Source organism: Athene cunicularia, assembly GCF_003259725.1.
Source record: "Athene cunicularia isolate RWA chromosome 7 unlocalized genomic scaffold, athCun1 chr7_part1, whole genome shotgun sequence".
Lineage (NCBI taxonomy): Eukaryota > Metazoa > Chordata > Aves > Strigiformes > Strigidae > Athene > Athene cunicularia.
This window is the reverse complement of record NW_020799107.1, coordinates 4,795,821-4,815,622: the sequence shown is the minus strand read 5'-3', so window position 1 is coordinate 4,815,622 and position 19,802 is coordinate 4,795,821. Positions and strand designations below refer to the sequence as shown.

At 36.1% G+C, this 19,802-nt stretch overlaps 1 protein-coding gene across 1 annotated transcript in view; it reads right to left on the bottom strand.

The window, feature by feature from the left end:
* Nucleotides 1-3,018: 3,018 nt before the first annotated feature.
* TFPI (tissue factor pathway inhibitor) overlaps nt 3,019-19,802 on the bottom strand; it is a 39,500-nt gene continuing 22,716 nt past the window's right edge. The window contains exons 4-8 of the mRNA XM_026853053.1: nt 16,139-16,177; nt 12,863-13,039; nt 11,734-11,805; nt 4,234-4,416; nt 3,019-3,870 (exon numbers count right to left, since the gene is read on the bottom strand). Of these exons, the coding sequence (XP_026708854.1) occupies nt 3,758-3,870; nt 4,234-4,416; nt 11,734-11,805; nt 12,863-13,039; nt 16,139-16,177 (584 nt within the window). The 3' untranslated portion in view covers nt 3,019-3,757. The remainder of the gene's footprint in view (nt 3,871-4,233; nt 4,417-11,733; nt 11,806-12,862; nt 13,040-16,138; nt 16,178-19,802) is intronic.

Genomic DNA, 19,802 nt, shown 5'->3' with positions numbered 1-19,802 from the left:
GGAGACACAGGAACAAAAAGAGGTGAATGAAGGAGAAGGGCACAAAACCTTCTTGTGGGGTTGATGAAAATCAGATCAGCTCACACTGCAGTCTGGACTTTTTATGGGAAAAAACTAATTCCATGCACTGTAGAGCTATACAAAAACAAGACAGAAAGACAGCTGGGTAGTGTTTGGTTTTGGTGGCCAAACCTAGTACACACACCAAGAAGAGCGTGCACTCTCAGATCAAATCTCTGATTATAATCAGAGCAGTTTTTATACAGTCTCCAAAATTCCAGTCTTTTTTCTCTTCCACTAAGTAACAAGCCTAAAAGATGAATCACTTTGTAATGTTTTCTTAGTCAACTGAAATAGAGGTACTGTTGAGATGCTGTAACTATAATAAGGTCTTTTTCTGTCTCAGCAATGATAGAAGAGATCCCTCAATGGATCACTTATTAAATCACTGTTACTGCAAAGTGAATAAGCAAAAAGTTTCTTTAGTATAATGTAAGTAGGGGGTAGGAGAGCACGGGGGAGTACCTGTAGGTCCTGTCCTACTACAGCAGTTCTGGAAAAAAAATGCACAGTCCTGGGGAGCAACTGGGCACCCTCAGTGAGGAGACGCTGTTAATGTGCAGGAGAGCTCAGCAAGCAGGAGACTTAGAATGAGCAGCAGCCACACAGCCAGAGTTCTGCGGGGACAGAAAGAACGATTATTCCTGCACTTCAGAGTGGATTTTGTAGGTTTTGAATCCAAGCAGAGCAGGGACAAGTTGCTGGGCCAAGAGGAAGCCTGAAGGAGAGATAATGCTATGAAATAACACAGGGATCATAAGTCAATCTGCGTATAAACAAATGCATTTATTCTTTCCTATCTTTTATATCTATTGTCTCATCCAGAATATTCTGTTTTAGAAAGTTCATCATTCTAGTTTATGATCTCATAAAAGAGTTTACAAATCCTTGTTAGCGGTCTTGGTGGGACTGCTTAAGAAACACCATGGGCAAACCCCCTTCCTCCCAACCCCTTCAAGGCTCCAATCCCAGTCCCATCACAACTGAAAACACCACCAGGTTTTGAGCTGCAGTCACAGCTGGGCAGAGGACACTCATCGCCACAGCTCTGTCCACATCATCTTTATTTGGGATTGAGGCTGAGGAAAAACTCTCCTTAAAGAGCCATTGCAACCAATAATGCAGATTTGTATAAACATCGGAGTTATCTGTATGTTGCACTCCTGCTGCTGAAGAATGAGTTTCATTCTCCTTCACAAGAAAGCTCAGGAAGATGTTCTAGCTTAATGGGAATCGTGGTCAGATACCTCAGAATCATGCCAGGGAATACCACGTTTCTTTATAAAAGGATTTTAACTTGGTATATAGGATAGTACTGCCCAGCTGTCAGACATTAGTGACAGACAGTGGCTGTTGCAAATGTATTACCTATCCAGCACTTAACACCTTTTTTTGCTTTAATCTGAAACCATAAATCCAGAATGTCCTCACTGAGTCACTGAGCTGTTGGAGAAGCCAGTTGCACATAACTTAGTTCTGTCTCCACTCTGAAGCACATCACCCAATCTAGCAATTATACAAGTTTTAATACTAGCCGTCCGTGGGAAATCATCATGACTAAGAAAGGAAGATTAGATATTTTTGTATCTTCACCATACGGTTTAGACAAGAAAAGGTGCAGATGCCTGTGCACTCACCTACATTCCTGGCCAGGCAGACACAAGCCAGTGCCAGTGCAGAAGCAGGGTAACTGTGGCATTAGCGGGGTGTTCAGCCCCCTGGCAGGTCCTGCCTCTCCCATACCTTGTGTACCTAAAGCAACCAACTGCTATGGGAGGCCACACACCCTGCTGTGCTGAGGCAGTTGCTATGCTACAAGTGGAAAGGCCTGGGAACTGTGCAAACCATGGGCTCTCCACTTGTCTGCAATGACAAATTCCAACTGGTCCAAGTATTTAACCTACTGCTCTGCTCCTGTGCAGCACAGCTCATAGCTACAGACTTGACTCCTAGTGCCTGGAGTACAGATGAGAGTAAGATCAATAAAAATGATGAAAAAAGAAAAAAAAAAACAACCAACGAAAGATATCAAACTGTAACTGAAACTAGCAGGTAATGACACACCAAATTAATTCTGTGTGGAGAACTGGTGTTACTAGTTTTCAGCAGTCTGTGGAGTTTACAAGTTTCCTGTCAAACTGCACTTGTCTGATGTGTATAGTTACTGCATTGTAAGTCTGTGGTGCTCATACATTTTATGTGACAAGACTCTACATAAATATTATCTGGTGTACATTTCAGTTCCATGAGCATTTTTCAAATCAGACTTAATAGATCCTAGATTAAAAGAGTCATGAAAGGACTTAAGTTTCAGAAAAGGATTTGGAGAGAATTTCTATGACTTTTACTCACCCCCTCACTCAGATATTTAGAATGCATAAATGCTTTCATTTTCAGCAGTAAAGTTTAGCCTCCTCGTGGAGTTAGTCCAAAGATCACATCAGGCACAGAAAACATGGGTTTTCTGAAATCACACATGTGATTCATAGTGCCCAGGCAAAGGCAGCTTAGGCCAACAGATCATTTATTATTCTGTCATTACTGTCCTTGCTCCTTGGTGTAGTGTCTGAGCCCCTTACATCTATTTCAGCTACTTACTTCTACACCATCTCTCACAAACAACAGTGCAACAATCTGAGCAGTTCTGAGCATAAAGACAAAACACGTGATACATTAAAAAAAGATTTACAGCATCAAAGAAGATAGGGAAGTGTTTCAAAAATATCCTGCTATCTTTTGTTTTATGGGCAGCGAGGTGCTCCTAAAAACCTTAAGAGGAAACCAACTACCTCTTTGATTCTTGTTGTTTTGTTTTCTTTCCTTTCCCTTATAAAAACCTCATTATAAAAGATTTACCCAAGAGCAGAGAGGTGCCTTGGAGAAGGAGAGGAAAACCCAATCAAAAAACCCCTTAAAGGCAACTGGAGAGTTTGCATGGTGTTACCTCTAAAGCAAATGTATTTATTTCTATGGAAGGAATTTGTTCTGTTTGTTGCAAAAATTTAATACATATTTCTGGAAATTATAAACTTGCTAGCCATGAGTCTAGTTAAGTCACAAGGATAAAAAACAATGATCCCAGCAAATATATTTCTAAATCTTTGCAAATAACTGTCACATTGCTTCACACTTATACAACATTAACAATCTCTTTATGGTTTTTGGTGGGTTAATTCTGATCTCTCATTCATTTTACAATAGTGTAATTATACGCACTTTGATGGAGTTAAGTCTATCTCGCATAACCTAAAATAAATCTGATAAAAACAAACACGTGTCTATTTCCTTTTTATAGGAATAGACCTATCTTTTAATCTGTGATTGAAACAATTGTGCTTGAGAAGTGATTATTCTTTGACAGGCATTATGCTTTCTTTAGCATAAAAATAGATTAAAAAATAATAATGAGGTAATAAAGTAAATTTGAATCTTGTCTACTTTTTAATCATTATGAGTTATACACCCACACAGTCTCTTCTGTCCTGTTTCAGCTCTGACAATTATATACAATTAAACTACAATTTAAGAGCCTTTATCAAAGTAAAAGGTAAAGTTTATTAACATGATGAATACATAATAAAAATATAAGCAACTTAATAATATGTAATCAAAATAATCAGTACAGTAAATACATTTAAATGGTGTACACTAAAAGCTTTCAATCACAGGTGCATAGTAGTTCACATTTCCATAAAAATCAAACTTGTATTCTTTCAGGGATGACTTCCTCACCCAGAGCCTTTACTGACTGTTTCTTTCTTTTCTTCTTGATTTTTATTACTCTTCTTTCACCTTTTTTTTTATTGAATCCTAAAGGTAAAATGAAGAAAGTAAGATTAGATGCTCTATGACTAACGCATCCAAGATTATCAGAAATAACAGGTGTCTTGTTTTCAAGAAATATTCTTTAAAGAAAAAAAAATAACATTGTCTCACCTAAAGTCTTCATATGCCTGACAAATGCCAAGTTGTCTTATTTCTCATGTGGACTGTATTTTACTGTCCATCTTTCTCTCTCTCTCATTCTGTCTTTCTTCTGATTTCCATTTTCACTTTTCTAAGACTTTCAACTATTATATTTTATCAGGCCAACACTTACTGTCAGAAGTTGCAAGAATGTTTCAGCCTGCCTATTTATCTCATGATAGTCTGTGGTGGTATCATTTCCCATACCTTTCTTGCAGATCCTCAAACATGATCTTCTGGAGGTGAAATTATTCTCATTCCCACCACAACCACTGTAGCTAAATGGGCGACATCTTCCAGTTGAGTAGTTGTAGAAAAATCTTAACTCTTTGGCTCTACAAAGTCCTCTGTCCAGAGGAGTCATGCACAAAGAAGGGATAGGGGGTCGTTCTAGAAATACCAAGAAAAACAAGGTTAAAGACAACAACTGCAGATTACCAGTTTTCAATCACGTTGATATTATATATAAGATTTGAAGCTCACAGAACTTTGAAATTTATATGAAATTTACTGGCAAATTTAATTCTGCCCTTTTGAAAATCTAGGATATTTTACATAAATATCTCGGGTTTTACAATTACAAAAAATACCACAGAAAATATTATTCTCTCTCTGAATTCCAAAAGCCAGCAAAAACTTACCTGAAATCAAGGTTTGTTTCCTATATATTTAGTGATAAAATTGCCATTTCTGTGATAGGAGATAGTGTTCAAATTCAATTGGGGAATTTTCAAGTGAAGTATTTGTAGAAAGTGAATTGAAATAAATTAAACTTGGATGGCTTTAAAAATATGGTAAATATTTATGATAATTAATGAAGTGAATTTTTCTAATTACTGCTAGAAATCAAGTAGAAAGTAAAAATACCCAGCATTTCAAATGTAAGATTCAATACCTTAATACTGGGTTTGCCGTATGAATACAGACAGCTCGACCTAAGTAACAGAAGTCAGTCTATTGGAAAACACTGAGCAATTATCAAGAAATAGCTTGTAACTCACAGAATAACAAAGGATTGAACGTGATGAATAAGTGCACAAAGCGACCGAGGTGCTGGTGCTATAGAGCTGCTGTTAGGTTTTTACCATTCCAAGGAGTAGGCTGATGGTTTGTTTCTTCAGTGTTGCTTGCAAGTGAGAGTATGAGAACTGAAACACTGGAAGATGAACCTGAGGTATCCGAAGTACCTGGGCACTGGAACAAGTTCAATAAATTCCGTACCAGAGTTCCCAAACCTGGAGAATCTCCATCATCTATCACCCTGGAGTGACTCATATACAAAATTAGAGCTGATACAATTGCTGCACAGGATGCAAGAAATTGAATGGGAACCATTATATCATCAGTTATGAGGGACCTAAAGGAGCACCATTTTCCTTCAAAAGCAGCAGAATTGAGATAGCTGAGATCTGAATTCATAAATGGAAACGTGAAGCTAGTCAGATGGCCTTCTTGAAGTTACAAATCCAGGAAGAAGTGTTTCAGAGGAAAAGCCAAGTAAAAATTCTAGAGAATAATTTGGGTTACAACAGAGCTGAAGACATCCTGTTGTCACAAAAGCGGAAAGCAGCTGAGGTGCTAAAAGCAAGAAGTTATGCATTAACTTGGGCAATTCAACAGGCTGGCAAGAAAATATAAAAAACTCCATGCTACATCTTACTTGTCTTACACATATTACACCTGCTGAAAAAGGTTCATCTGCCAAGTATAATAGCTGAACTGGCAGCAAGCAGTGAAGTAGTATGAAAAACTGATGGGAAATGAACGGTGATTTATGGAAAGCTAAGCTAGCAAAATGAAATTAGTAATACATTTGAAGCTGTGTTAGCAACATCATACTATTCAAAAGAATCCTGAAATGCAAAAACTGAGTCATGAATTGGTTTTTCAGGACAGATTATGTTAGATTCAGGTTATAAAATAAGCACTACTTAATTTCTTTTTATAACTGACATTATTTTAAGAGTAAGGTTCACTCTGGATCCAGAGTAAGACCCTACAATGTGATACAATTTATATTAAATCTAGTGCTTTATTTATAACACAGATGGTAGTTAATTAATGCAATACTTTTGGTACTGCTCTGAGAACTCGTGTCTAGAATGAATTTAATCTCTCTCTAGAGCTAGAGAGGATGTTAGCTTTCAAAGCATAAGTTCAGCAACATTAAAAAAAAAAAAAAAGGCTTACTTATTTTAAACTGATAATTTCTCAACCTAAAAAGAACAAAACAGAAAGGCTTGTCAGTGATGAAAGGGCCAAACAACATAAGTTTCTTAACTATATAAGAGAATTTAAATATATACTTTGTAATGTGCATTATTTATCTGGTATGCAGGATTTCCCAGAGACTCCACAGTGTCCTGGTGAAGGAGCTCTCACAACAACGGTAAGCTTTAGGGGAGCCATGGAGCCAGTGATGTGGTTACTGGTGAATAAGGGCTACCTATGTACGTATAATGCAACTGGCAGAGCAACACCTAAATGTACTCTTTCTAGAAACTATGGTGTTCTTTCTCTAGATCATTGCTAGATAAATGCCATAGATACCAAACACTATTCCTGTTCATCTTCAGAATATCTGCATATTCTTTACACTCACAGAAACAACTGGCCCATGAAGAAAACCTCTTAATTTTGCCATATAGCAGCCATTTTTTCAACAAGATTATATTAAAATTAAAATGAAATGTCATCATAATTTCTTGTCTGATGAGGGAGGATAAAAATTATGAACTGATTTTAATATACTGATCAATAAAAAACCTGTTAACTTTAAGTTACTGTGAACATAAAATATGTGCCGTGTCATGCCAGCCCAACATCTCTATTGGCAGGACAATCTATAAGCCTTTGAGCCGGTATGTTAACACAATCACTGGGAGCTTTAGATCCAGGTAAGTTTTCTCTGTTCAGCCCCATCTTCTAACACTGTAATTATGTATATGAAGTTATAGTAAGTTTAGATATTATGCCCGTCCTTCAGTTTCTCTCTCAAATGTTTTGGTTTTACACCCTCCTTTTTCTAAGAGCTGTTGAAATGTTTTATCTCCTACTTTATCTTGTGAAAAGAGGAAAAAAAAAGAACCAAATCCCATAACCCACAAAACTACACAGAGAAAAAGGGATACACACAGAAAACAGTAAAAAAAAAAATAGCAATACATATCCCACTATCAGAATTATTTTCTCCTGATCTAGTCATTGCAGGTCTATGAAATAAAGGTATCAACTTCATTGAAAGACTACTTGAGATAGATCAGCTGTTTTCAACTCTACTTTTTTTCCTCAATTTAGAATACATTTTAGCAATCTTTTTTCACAGTGCAGGTAGCATTGCTCGTTACATTACAAAACTCATACGTGTTAATATCAAGTGGATCATATGAACCTACAATTTAATAAATGTCATTAAATGCTTTCTAACTTTTTTATACATGCAACTGCACGGCCTATCCTACGGCCTTTGATGCAATTTCTACAGAAATCAATTGGTTATTTACATTGACAGAAACAAGCCTTAAGACTCTGGTTTCACACTTGTGTTCATGCTATTCTGTTTATCCAAACTATCCAATTTAAACAGGTTTCAAATATCCAATAGCAAGCTCATAAACTTGGATTTTATATATATATATATATATATATATAATTTGCCAAAAATGTGCAACATAGGTCAGGTCACAAACAGGCATGGGAAAAAAGAATTTACAGTTCATACAGGCAAAGGACAAATGAAAGCTTTCAAGCTGAGTTAGTCAAACATTTCCAGGTGTAAGATTTTCTTCTTCTGGAAAGAATCAATACAATGAAATACAAAGAATATTACTCAGAAACATGCCAATTCCATCAAAAGTTTTTGAAGGAAATTAGACCTTGGAAGCCATCTCAAGTGGAGCCTGGGAACCGGAACTCCTGCCACCAGCTCCACAGGAGCTTCTCAAATGAGTTTCAGGCTTTACAACAGCAAAATACAGTGTAGATCTTTCTGTTATCTTATTTTTCTGTTACTTCTTTTTCCTGATGATGCAGATGTTTGGACTAATTTTGTTTTAGTGAATAAGACCCCAAACTTCAATATTTGATATTTTGTTTCTGAAAAAAATAGGTAAACTAATTATATGAAATAAAAAGTAGATAAAAAAGGCTACTGTTCTTACCTGTAAAAAGAGTATTGTATCTTACCCTTCCCTATTACCTAAACAGTCTTGAAAGGTGTATGGTTTAAGATTGACTTTTTATACCACAGTCTTTTCTGAAATCCCAGGCACCCCCCTCTGTAGGGTGAACAGATGTCATGAACATACTTCAGAATATCTGAATCATGCATATTCAGATATAGACTCATATTTATAAAAATAATCCCAACTCTGCATTGCAACAATAATCACTATCCCTCAGATTTAGCTGGGGTTGTGTGACAATGAACTGTTAATTGATCACAGTAGAAAAGAAGTTTGAAGCGATCTTGGTGAACTGGATGAGAAAAATTATTTTTCACTAGACAAGAGTGTGTGAGATTCATGAAGCTTCATGTTTATTGCTAGATTTTTGATATATGCAGGCTTCAGTATCTCATTTCTGGTTGCAGCAAAGAGAAAATAAAAGAATCTTCAAGTAGACAAGTTATTACAAAAATAATGAGTCATCTGCACTCGACAGCACTCCATAGGTATAAATTGATGCAGAATAGAACTCTGTTACTTTATATCAGGAAAAGATATGTCCCTGACTTTGAGAAGTAATAACAGGAATTGCCTCTGTGTGCCATTCCATATTTGCCGAGTTGAAAATTGGCTTTTGATCCTACATCCCACTTAGATCTCACAAATCAATTGTAGAGTATTGCCCTTGTAATTTCCCACCAAAGATCACTAATCTAAAAATGAAAGGTCTGATTCTTGGCTTCACTTTCTCTTAACTTCCTGAGAATAAAAGTTATTTTAGATCTTGCAGCAGAGTAAGAGCAGAACAGTCTTCACTCTCTGCAGAAAGTTCCTTGCTGAGAGACAGAGCTAGGAGTTTCATGTTTATATGAAGAAAAAAAAACCCCAAACTTTGTTTTGTTTGGCCATAGAGGAGTTTAATTTTCTGAAGATCAAGAACTTTGTGGGAAATCTATTCATCTGTTATCATTACTGAGTTATACATACCACCATATCAAGATGAAATACCATTTCAATTGTGAGGTAAGGCATTCTATAAGAGACAACTCCTTGTAATGTTTTTTTTAATGGTGGTCATGTATTTAGAAAAAAAGGATACATAGCCAGGCCAATATACACGCAAAATAGATGTTACAGTGGTAGACCAGCTTCTTTGCCTGTTCATGAGAAGATGGGCATCAGCCACTCCATCCCAGACAGTCCATCCTGACCTCATATGTGCACAGCCAGATCCTTGTCCCTCCCTGAGGGCCATGGGGAGTTGCAGTGTGTTTGTGTGAGATGGTCCTACTTGCAACTTCAGTTTGCACCTCTACCTCTAGTAATAGCAGGAATGGAGACTATGGTCTCCACATCTCTGTGGAAAATCAGCTGTCAGTTTTGGCCCTACCTTTTCCTCCCCTGCAGGGGGATTGCACAAAGGCACCGGATTTTCACCCATCCCAGCAACCTGAAAGATACAGCCTGATCAACAGAATGGCAGCAGGTGGCTGCACGGGGCAGGTTAGTGCAAGGCAGACGAGGGTTATACAGTAGGGAAGAACCTGGGGAGTCTTCAAACTTTCCACTGAAACACACTGGCCCTTCCAAGGTCATGTTTCTTACCCGACCCATCCAGCTACACTGACTTCACCCACCCTTGCTCCCTGACCTTTTTTCTTCCACCAACCTGCAAGTCTTCTCTTCTTCTTATGCTCACCTCTCTCTCCCAAAATCTGCTCTACAAGAAAATTCACTATTACTCACAACCAAGAACCTTCCTGTTTCCTCTGAGAAAACATAGTGAATGATGCCCTTTTGTTTAGTTTAGTTGTTTTAAGGATTCATGAGTAAAAACCTTCAGAGAATGTGTACACTATTACGTACCAAGAATTATCATCAGGCCTTAAATAATTCAAATATTTTTCAGTAAAATAAGTTGGCAAAAGCTTTACTGTTTTATATTCAGTCATTTTAATAACAGTGTATTGATGTTTTGTATGTGGTAAACAAATAATCCAACTATCACAGAAACTTACCTCAACCCAACAGTACATGTGGATCACAGTGCAGGCAAAAAAAAAATAGAGTACAACACACATTCAAGTTTTATTAGATATACCATTCTAAGCAAAGAGCACAGGAATGTTATTCTACATGTCTATTATCTTACAGATCATATAAACCACAAAAAACTTAATGAATCTGTAAGCCATCACTCAATCCCCAAAGTAAAGGTAAGTGTAAATGCAAAAAACCAACAGAAATACTTGGTAAGAACGCTCAGGCTTTTTCCAACTGTTTCTTGTTTCCTCTTGCAAAACTGTGGATCATAAAAATGACATGCCTCAAATTCAATTACTTTTTACAGTGTGAGCAAGTACCAGCAATATATAGTGGACAGCATCCAGCTGCAGAAACTGTTAAAACCTAGCCCTCTGCAGTAAAGGTCCAGATTCTCATCTGCATTATATACATAGTGCAAAAATATCTTGAAGCAGACACAAAATTAATTCACATTCACTTTGATTAAACTCAAACCAAGAACTGAATTTAATATGGCCTAGTGAAAATAAAAATGTAGTAGAATAAATATACTGTGCCATATTCCAAAATCCAAATATGGTCCTTTTTTTAATGGGTAAAAGGAGCTTTAAATCAGCTGCCAATTAGATCTCCACAAAAATATTAATTTTGCATAAAAGAACTCTGCATCAGTGCTTTTGCTTTTGGTCCTTAAATTTTTGTATTTATCAGACCTTCAGGAAGTGCACACTTTCAGAAGAGGACAAGATGTGGTCAGTCTTTAACTTTCTGATATTTATGGAATATCTGTAAGTAGCAATATATTTCTTTTCTTTGACTTTCTCTGCTTATCAAAATATTTGACATAGGCAGAAGCCCATTCTTTACTCTCAGTTATGTTGGAAAATGGGTGGAAATGGAAAAGCAATCCAGAGTGCATAAAAAAGACTGAGAGCCAAGAACTACAAAAGTGAATTCTTACCAAAAAAAATGGGAAAGTGGTTACGCTCCTCCTTTGTGGAACTACTATTCAGAACGTTGGACTTCTCATCTGAAGAAAAAAAAAAAAAAAAAAAAAAAAAAGGGTGAAATAGCAAGTAATGGGTTATCTAGACATAACAGCTCTGAAAATTAGCTATGATTTCTACTGATTTGCCTTGCTCCATGCCAGTATTAATATCACTAAAAGGTAGCATTGCTTTAAAGTCCCAAAGGCATAGGAAACTGATGTGCTGGGAAACTTTGGGATGGATTCCTTTTTCTTCTTTAATTTTACCTATGGAAGATTTACATCAATCGTGCTTTGGTAAGGTTATTTTTTATATTACTAGAAGACATTCTAACATTTGCATTTGTAAGCCTTTTCCAAAATATGTATTACTGACAAGAAAATGGCTATGAAGCTAGTTTTAATGTTACTGAGTTCGCTGTGCTTATGTACTTCAGCTAAAATACGTATCTTCAAATAAACAGGAAAATGAGTGGACAAGCCAATTGTGAAAAAGGTTAACTATAAAGAGCAGAAGCAAATTCTTACCAAAAATCCCAGGGACCTGGTTGCGTGGTCCTACTGGGGAACTACTGTTCACAGTGTTAGGATGCTCTTCAGCTAAAAAAAAAAAAAAAAAAAAAAAGGCATAAGAAAAACAATAAGGAAAAAACCCACAAAAAATAATTGGTATCAATGATTCAATATCACTAACGTAAAACCTTTTATCTATTTAAACCATGGCAATGGACCCTAATCCTCTCTTTCTTCTTGGGCATTCATACAAATTTACATAGAGGTGTTATTTCAGGGGAAAAAAAAAACAAAAAACCAAAATCATTCTGCAACTTCTTTTCCAGAATGTATACCTTTTTAAAAAATTGTTAGAAAGGAACTATAGTGGGTCTTTCCTAATTTAGATGTGAATAAACTCAAGCTCCCCTTGCCAAAATGACAGATTATGAAACAGTCCTGGAAAAAGACCCATTCGAGACAAGCAAGGTAGAAGGGTCTGGAGGCTCTGAGTGGGAAAATGTATTTGCCCTATGTATACAACAAAGTACTTTGTGAAGGTGAGAGGAGTTACGAAGGATACTATATTCTGATATATCTAGACCAATTCATAGGAACTAGTGGGATGAGGAAGCGGATGAATGATCTATGGCCAGTCCGAATGGCTGTTTTGTAGCGTAAACTGCAGAGCCAAATCATTCAGAAGTGAGGGACATGTTTCCCATGAATCTTTGGTGGGAAGCTAGCAACATACAATAAGGAAACAGTAAAGACCAATTCTTATACTGGCACCTATTTTCCTTACAAGATTTGCTTTGAGAACAATATATTCAGATACACAGGTTAAGATACACATATTAAGCATTTTACGATTTTATAAAGCCAAGCAGCTGGCAGATTAACTGTCATGAGAAAAGTAAAAAAAGGAGTTCTGTAATATTCATTAAAGTTCATAGTACCTACCTTTTTTTTTTTTTTTTTTTTTTTTATTTTCCTCATTTTTGTATTTTCCTTTAAAAATATATATATAATTATTATTAATGTCAGATATAAATTATTGCCACCTTGAGGTACCCTAAATTGCCTTTATTCCATGCAAGAAACCTTCAAAACCTGATGTTGTTTATATGAGAATAAACTAAGAATAACGAGGACAACAACTTACAGTTGCCTTGGCAGGTAGTCTGGCATTCTTCCAAATTCTTAAAGTTGTTCTGGTTTCCTAGGCACCCACCATACTTGAATACTTCACATAACTTTGTCTCTTTGTTATAGAAATACCTGGAAAAATAGCCTCGGCAGATTCCAGGGTCTTTCTCATCAAAGCAGAACTTGGGCTTTTCTATGAACAATGGTAAATGACAAACAGGGCGGGGGAAGAAAGAAAATCAACACGTGTTCCAAGACAACAATAGAAATGGAGGAAGTTTATAAACTAAACCTCTAACTTTGGAATAAAAAACGTTTGTAACTGCTGCTTTATTGCACTGCTTTTGGTCTGCGTATGACTGCAGTATTACGCTGGAGCATTATAGGGACATTTTTATTGGTTTTTTTTCAAGTAGTCAGTAATTTTATCCTGGAAAATGACATCTAACAAATCCTTTAAGTGTCCTCCTACATTGAAGCTCTAGAATGAAAATTAGACTTGAATTTCAGTGGGATCATTTGAATCTAAGTACACATTCTTGTCATTTATGTAGTCATTCTAGTCAATGTTAGTGTGAATTATACAAAAAGAAATGTTAAAATAGAAGGAAAAAGGAAATAGTTTAAAAAAAAAATGAAAAAAAATCTAACAATGCATTTTGTCTGGGACAGTCTACCACTATAAAAAGATACAGGAAACTGAGACAGAGCAGCTATTCTAACTATCATTTTTTCAGTCCTGGATTCTAGTTTGCAGTTAGTAACTACAATACCAACCAAGAAAAAATTAACAAATAAATACTGCATGATTTGACTGAATATTATCAAGATGTGTTATCATGGCTTATAGCAGAGAAGAAAAACACATAGCCATGCAATAATTCCCAAATGTAATATTTTTTTCCCCCTCAAAATTGTATTCTTAAAAGAAAATCACAGAAGCAATAATGAAATATGTGTGGAGATATTCTCAAATTCTTGCTAGTACATACTTTGAAATATGATTCTTGACTGAGCTGGCTTGGAGAGAAAACTTGAAGTGTATTTAGCCATCATATAAGACAATCATATCAGACACAACTTATAAAGGCCTTCCTTACCTGTGAAACTTAATAGAATGTTGAGACTAAAAGAGCATACAGAGGGTTGCCATTTTAATAAAAATGACTATAGAGCAATTCCTCTGAAGTCCCTAACATTTTTGGAGTAGATCATGGTGTTAAAAAGAAGTTGGTCCTATATTTATTTTAGCTAAGTATCTATTAAAAATAATTTCTAGAACAATAATATTATTAAATTCAATGGAGGTACATCATATATTCATATAAAACAGTATAATAGCTCATAATTAGTGTTTTTCCAAGAAACAATTGTCAGTATCTTGTTTCAATTCTTATAAAGCTTCATGAACAGCAAAATGTCATTTTCAGAAATCATATATAAAATTAAATCATTAAAATGTTCTTGCATAAAGTAACAAAATCAACTATTTTAAGCATTCCTGGATAGCGTAATTTTGATACAAATTTCATTCTCTAACAGTAAGTATGTGTATTCTACAGTTCAGATATTTCACATTTCTCACTATTCAAATGCAGCACCTAATGATGTTCACAGATTTAAAAAATTAAGTTCACATACGCCTAGAAATATGAAAGGTATGGGCAAGGCATACGATATGCTTTCAGCTTGAGAATGGAAATGAGACAATTATGTAGACAGGTAGCAAGCAGGAATCTATGAGAGTCATATCTATTCCATATGCCATCTATTAGGAGCTCACAGACAATAGGAGCTACAGAAAAAATTCATCAAACATTGCATAACATTGTAAAATAACAGAAAAATATCATGAGATAGATCTTAACTGAGAAAGGAAGGCAGATAATAATAAAGGTATGCAAAGTAAACTTCAGGATTATGACTGATTCTTAAAAACAGCTGCTCTTCATTTAGAAAATCCTTATATTAAAATGGTTCTGGCAGAAAAAGTCCAAATAATTTGAGTTCACAGCTAAATTTTAGAGCCATTTTTGAAGAGAGAGTTCATGAAGGCAATATAATCCTAACTATACAAACTAATATTATACTTCTAAATGCCATGTCTTTCTCCAGAGACTCAATATTCAAGACTAAATTACTGGAAATAATAGTAAACATGTAATGATGTTGATGATAGCCATGAGCTGAATTTTACTGGCTATGTTCTGTTTAGTCATTAAAAGCAGGGAACTAGGTTCAAACCTTAAAGAAAGTAGTGCTAAATGTCTGCAGCATCTGTGGAAAATCAACTTTGGTAACTTCCACAGCATAAAATCAAGATTACTATTTTTAATGCATTAAGCATGGAAAAGACAGTAGAAAACAGGAAAAGAAAACCATCATCTCAGTATGAAAATATACCAAATACCATTCTGCAAAGATAAATGATTTAATTAGCCTATTTCAAAATGTATGTGCAAACATTGGTATTTCTGTGAGGAGTTAAATACACACCAATTCAAGAGGAAGCAAGTGGAAGGAGGGATGAAGGAGGGTAAGCAGAGAAAGAGATGCTGACTTGTGAAGAAATTTACTCAAGTCTTTATTTGTGGAATCTGGACCCAATCCAGATAAGTCTCAAATGTGGAAAGGGTAAGGGTGGAATCAGAAACTCTGTTGTAAGTGCCAGATATAAATATCCTTGTTAGGAACGTAGGTTATCTCAACAAACCAACAGTGTTTCAGACAAGTGATTCTCAGGCTTAAGCATTGGCTGTTTAGGAAGTCTGGGTATCAGGCATTTAAATTTCTGTAAACATTCTGCCCCTGCAGGAGTGGGAAACTTGTCCCCTCGCTTAATGTGTAATTAGGGGATTTGCCCCAACATCTGTTAGCTCCCACACAGGCAATGTTTGAAAAGTTCTGTTTCGGAGTGACTTTTTTCCTATTTTTGCTAACTGTGGAGGAAGCATTTAGATTATTCTCAAAATACACAATAAGAGTTCCACATTATAGCTAATTATACAATGCCTGAATCTCTGCAGAGTCCTTTTCTCTTTACTGAAGAAAGAAAAAAATGTGTCATGATGTGTTCATTTTGGGAAGAAGAGACTGCAGTTACCATCCTCAGTGGCCACAACTGTCCTTAAAGTCTTTAATGAACATAGAAGAAGATTAGAGTAAGAACCCATTTTAGTCTGACACAGCTGCTTTTGTTAGGAGATATCTTGGAACAATACATAAAAAAGGTTTCAAAAGAAGTTTAAACCTTTATCATAAGAGTCTTAGAATACTATATAAACGTAATTACCTTGCTTAATTTTCACTAACATCATCTTCTGAGGCAATTCTGTAATATAAATAAAAAGGAAAGTATTTAGCAAAAGCAGACACATTAAGTCTCATCCGTGATACCAGGGTGCTTAGCAGTGACTGAGCATTGAGGACGAATACATCGTCTCTTCCCCTTCTTTCTTCTATTCATTAGAGAAGCAGCACAAAAGCTTGTTCTGGAGGACTGAAGTATAATTTCCTTTGTATAAGACCTGCTACATTGGAAACTTGAAGATATGGAAAGTACTGGAATCAAATTATGCCAATATTGAACAGAGAAATTCATCTTCATGTTACTGGAACCAGAATCCTGTATTATGTAATCTTACTCCTCAAAGAAGGAGCAAATGATACTGCTAATAGCTTTGGAGGTGATCTAGCTAGCAATACAGGTCTCTCATGTGATCCAGTTCCCGTTGCTGTGCTATGTAGTGTCGGAGTAAAGTTTTCGTTATGTTGTTTATGATATTCGGCCAAGTATCTCCATCTTTAGGGTAGTATAGACAACAAACCTACTTGCACTGTTCTTTCAGCACATGATCAGCGGTGGTGAAGTTGTTAATGTAATTTTTAACGAGGAGCCTGGCTTTTGTTGTACTTGATCAAGAAGGTCAATATCTGAATTCAACCCCACATTCCTTTTCAGAGATTGAGAACAAACCTTCTTCCACTTCTAGGAGACTGCCTAATCATAAAACTCCAAAGGAGTCCAAGGGGAGACTGTCTCAGCCAATGTGTAATAAAGGCTGAACATTTTTCAGCATCTGAGAGAAAAGTGGCCAAGGATAGTTTATACATTTTCTACTACAGAAATATTTTGCAAGGCATCTGAAATAGCAGCTTCTGAACTTCACCTAAGTCATCTTAATTGCACTGCTTCATAGTTCTTGTTTTGTACTCGTGCTTTTCTGAATGGCATTATAAAATGCTAGTTTCTCCAACACTCTCTGCCTGCTGACCTCTTGCATATGAGAGAAGGTACAGCTAGTGCTTTGCTTAAGGTCTGCTGGAAAGGAAACATCACTACAGCTTCTCTGTAACTTGATGCATGAGATACAGTTGCTCTGCCAGGCTGGCGAGGGTTGGGGGATACAGGAGCACTGCACCCTATCTCAGCCTGGAGGTACCAACTAGCAAGACCTCAGACTGAAAACAGTTCCTGCTCGAAAGTAAAGTTGCTGCTGTGCCCTTCCTTGTTATGGAAGCAGTAAGAGAAGATACTTGAGCCATCTGTACCCTCACCTTTCCTATAATTTGTAATTTTAATAAGGTTCCCCACCACCACTATTTATAACAATCTCTTCACAGTCCAAAACTGACAGGAGTTTCAGCAGTTTATTCTCTACTCATATTCCAAGGCAAGTGCTTCTAACCATCCTTTATATAGTGATACACCTTCCATGTCTCCTATTTTAAGAGGTGCTGATGATGACTAATAAGCTTTTAGCATTAGCTGTATTGCCCTTGTGTACCACAGTTTTTTTCTTTTTCTTCTGGAACCATGCCAGTGTTATATTTTCAGAGCAAATCCATTGGGTAGAAATTCTGTCATGACATATTTTCCTTCCATCTCTGGGACAATGCAGCTGGCATCCTTAAAAAAATATTATTTAAAGACATGATATGCACTTTAGAGTGACATACTTGTTTGAATATATCTCCAGGGCTTCCTATTAGTAGGAGGCTGTGCCTTCAGCATTTAAACTCATAACCTAAACCATGGACACTGACATCAAGCCATTTCACTAATTTCACTCAGCTGTCCCCTTCAGGCCAAAATCAGCAATCATACTTTGGCATGTGATCTCTATCTACTCTTCTGGCACAGAACAGGAAGAATTTATTGTGAGTTGATACAGGCTTAGAAAGTTTTAATCTTACTACCATGTCAACCGTGTCTTTTTGCTTCTGGTTTCAGTCAAAAAGCCAAATCCATAGCTGACAATTTCTTCATTGTAAACAAACTGTGTTTCTGAGTACATCTGCTATGTAAATAACAGACATCAGAACTGCTGTCATATCCAGAACCATTTAATTAGCAGCTTTTTTCCCATGTCAGAAGCTAAGTAGTCCAAAACATATATTCACTGCCTTGAAAATTAGGACCTTTGTGCTAGTGATGACATTTGTGATTCTGCTCATATCCAATAAACAATGGAGCTTATAGGCAAACTTCTCTTAAAAGTAATTTTTCCTTCCCTGAGGCAGTGAGTATGGGGCACATGAAACAAAAAATGCAGCTGATTTCTAGGAGACTTGAGTCAGTACTAGGCATCTTGAATCTGAACACTGTCTTAGAGAGTTTTGGAGTGGACAAACTGTAATTGAGCTCTCTGAACTCTCTTACACTGACTTTAATCAGTTCTGGGAATTACTCATTCCTGCCTTTGATCGCTTATTCATTCAAAAATTTTAAAAAGTTGTTCTGATTTAAGGAGCCTGCCAAGTCACTCATATTGGTTCATTTATTCTTTTATTTGTGCTTAATACTGGAAAATCAGACCCTGACTATAGACATTATTTCTTCTGAATTTGTATATATCATATAACTTCTCCTTAGCTTATTTTTAGCAGTCTCGACCTTCACATTTGTCACAGTGATAAATATGCATGTATCTCTTAGATTTTTCTTTATTTTTAAGAATTTTCCTATCACTGATACTGTCTTTTCAGTCCAATTTCTACAGTTACTAAATAGTAATTTTCCTGCAGTAATAAATACTGGAAGCATTCAGTAAGATGTACATATCCATATACTACAATACTGCACAGATAGGTTCTATTTGTTAAATATGGCTCTACTGAATTCTACTTTTTGTTACTGAATTATGTTGGCAAAAGCAAGTTAACTTATTAGTTTATTTTATGGCTGATGGTCGACAGCATACTGTGTGTGCCACTGAACCATTTCATCTGCCGTTATTCATTCAGAGAATACAGAAATAATGAGCCTTTACTCCTCCAGTTCCTCACAGCAGATTCAACACTTGCAGATTCTTGGATCACTGTCATGCATACACCAAATACTGTACTTGGGCTGAGTACCAAGATGTGGACACTAAGCCAGTTCTCATTTCAAATAACTTCCAGTTTTATTCTATGGAGTTATGTCAATTATATGCCAGTACAGGATTTGGTCCAGATGATCTGTTCCAGATACTGATTAAACACATATGTCAGAATCAAAATAACAGTATTAGTCAAAATAGCAACATTCGATTGAAGAAATAATTTTATAGATCTTTGCTCTTGGCACCTGCTCATGACTTTTGGACACTTTCCATTCTAAATTTTGTATCTATTAACCCTGCCTTTTTCAGGTTAGCCCTCCATCTTAGCCTTTAAACTGGAATTTAGGACAAATACTCCAAGTTACCAAGAAGTCTCATGTTTTGGATAAGATACCAGCAGCTGCAGTCCTGCAAACCACCCTGCTCCAAGCACAGCAAAAATGCTGTAGGTGCAGCTGAAATGCAAAATCAGATACCACATGTAAGGTACCAAAAGTCAGCCCAGTGACAGAAACAGAAGAGGTATCTTCACATCCTAGATCTCAGGTCTTTCTGATGCAGAATGCTAATCTAAAAAGATAACATTCCATTTTTTATCTTGAAAGATTGTATTGATTAAACTTTGTGGAA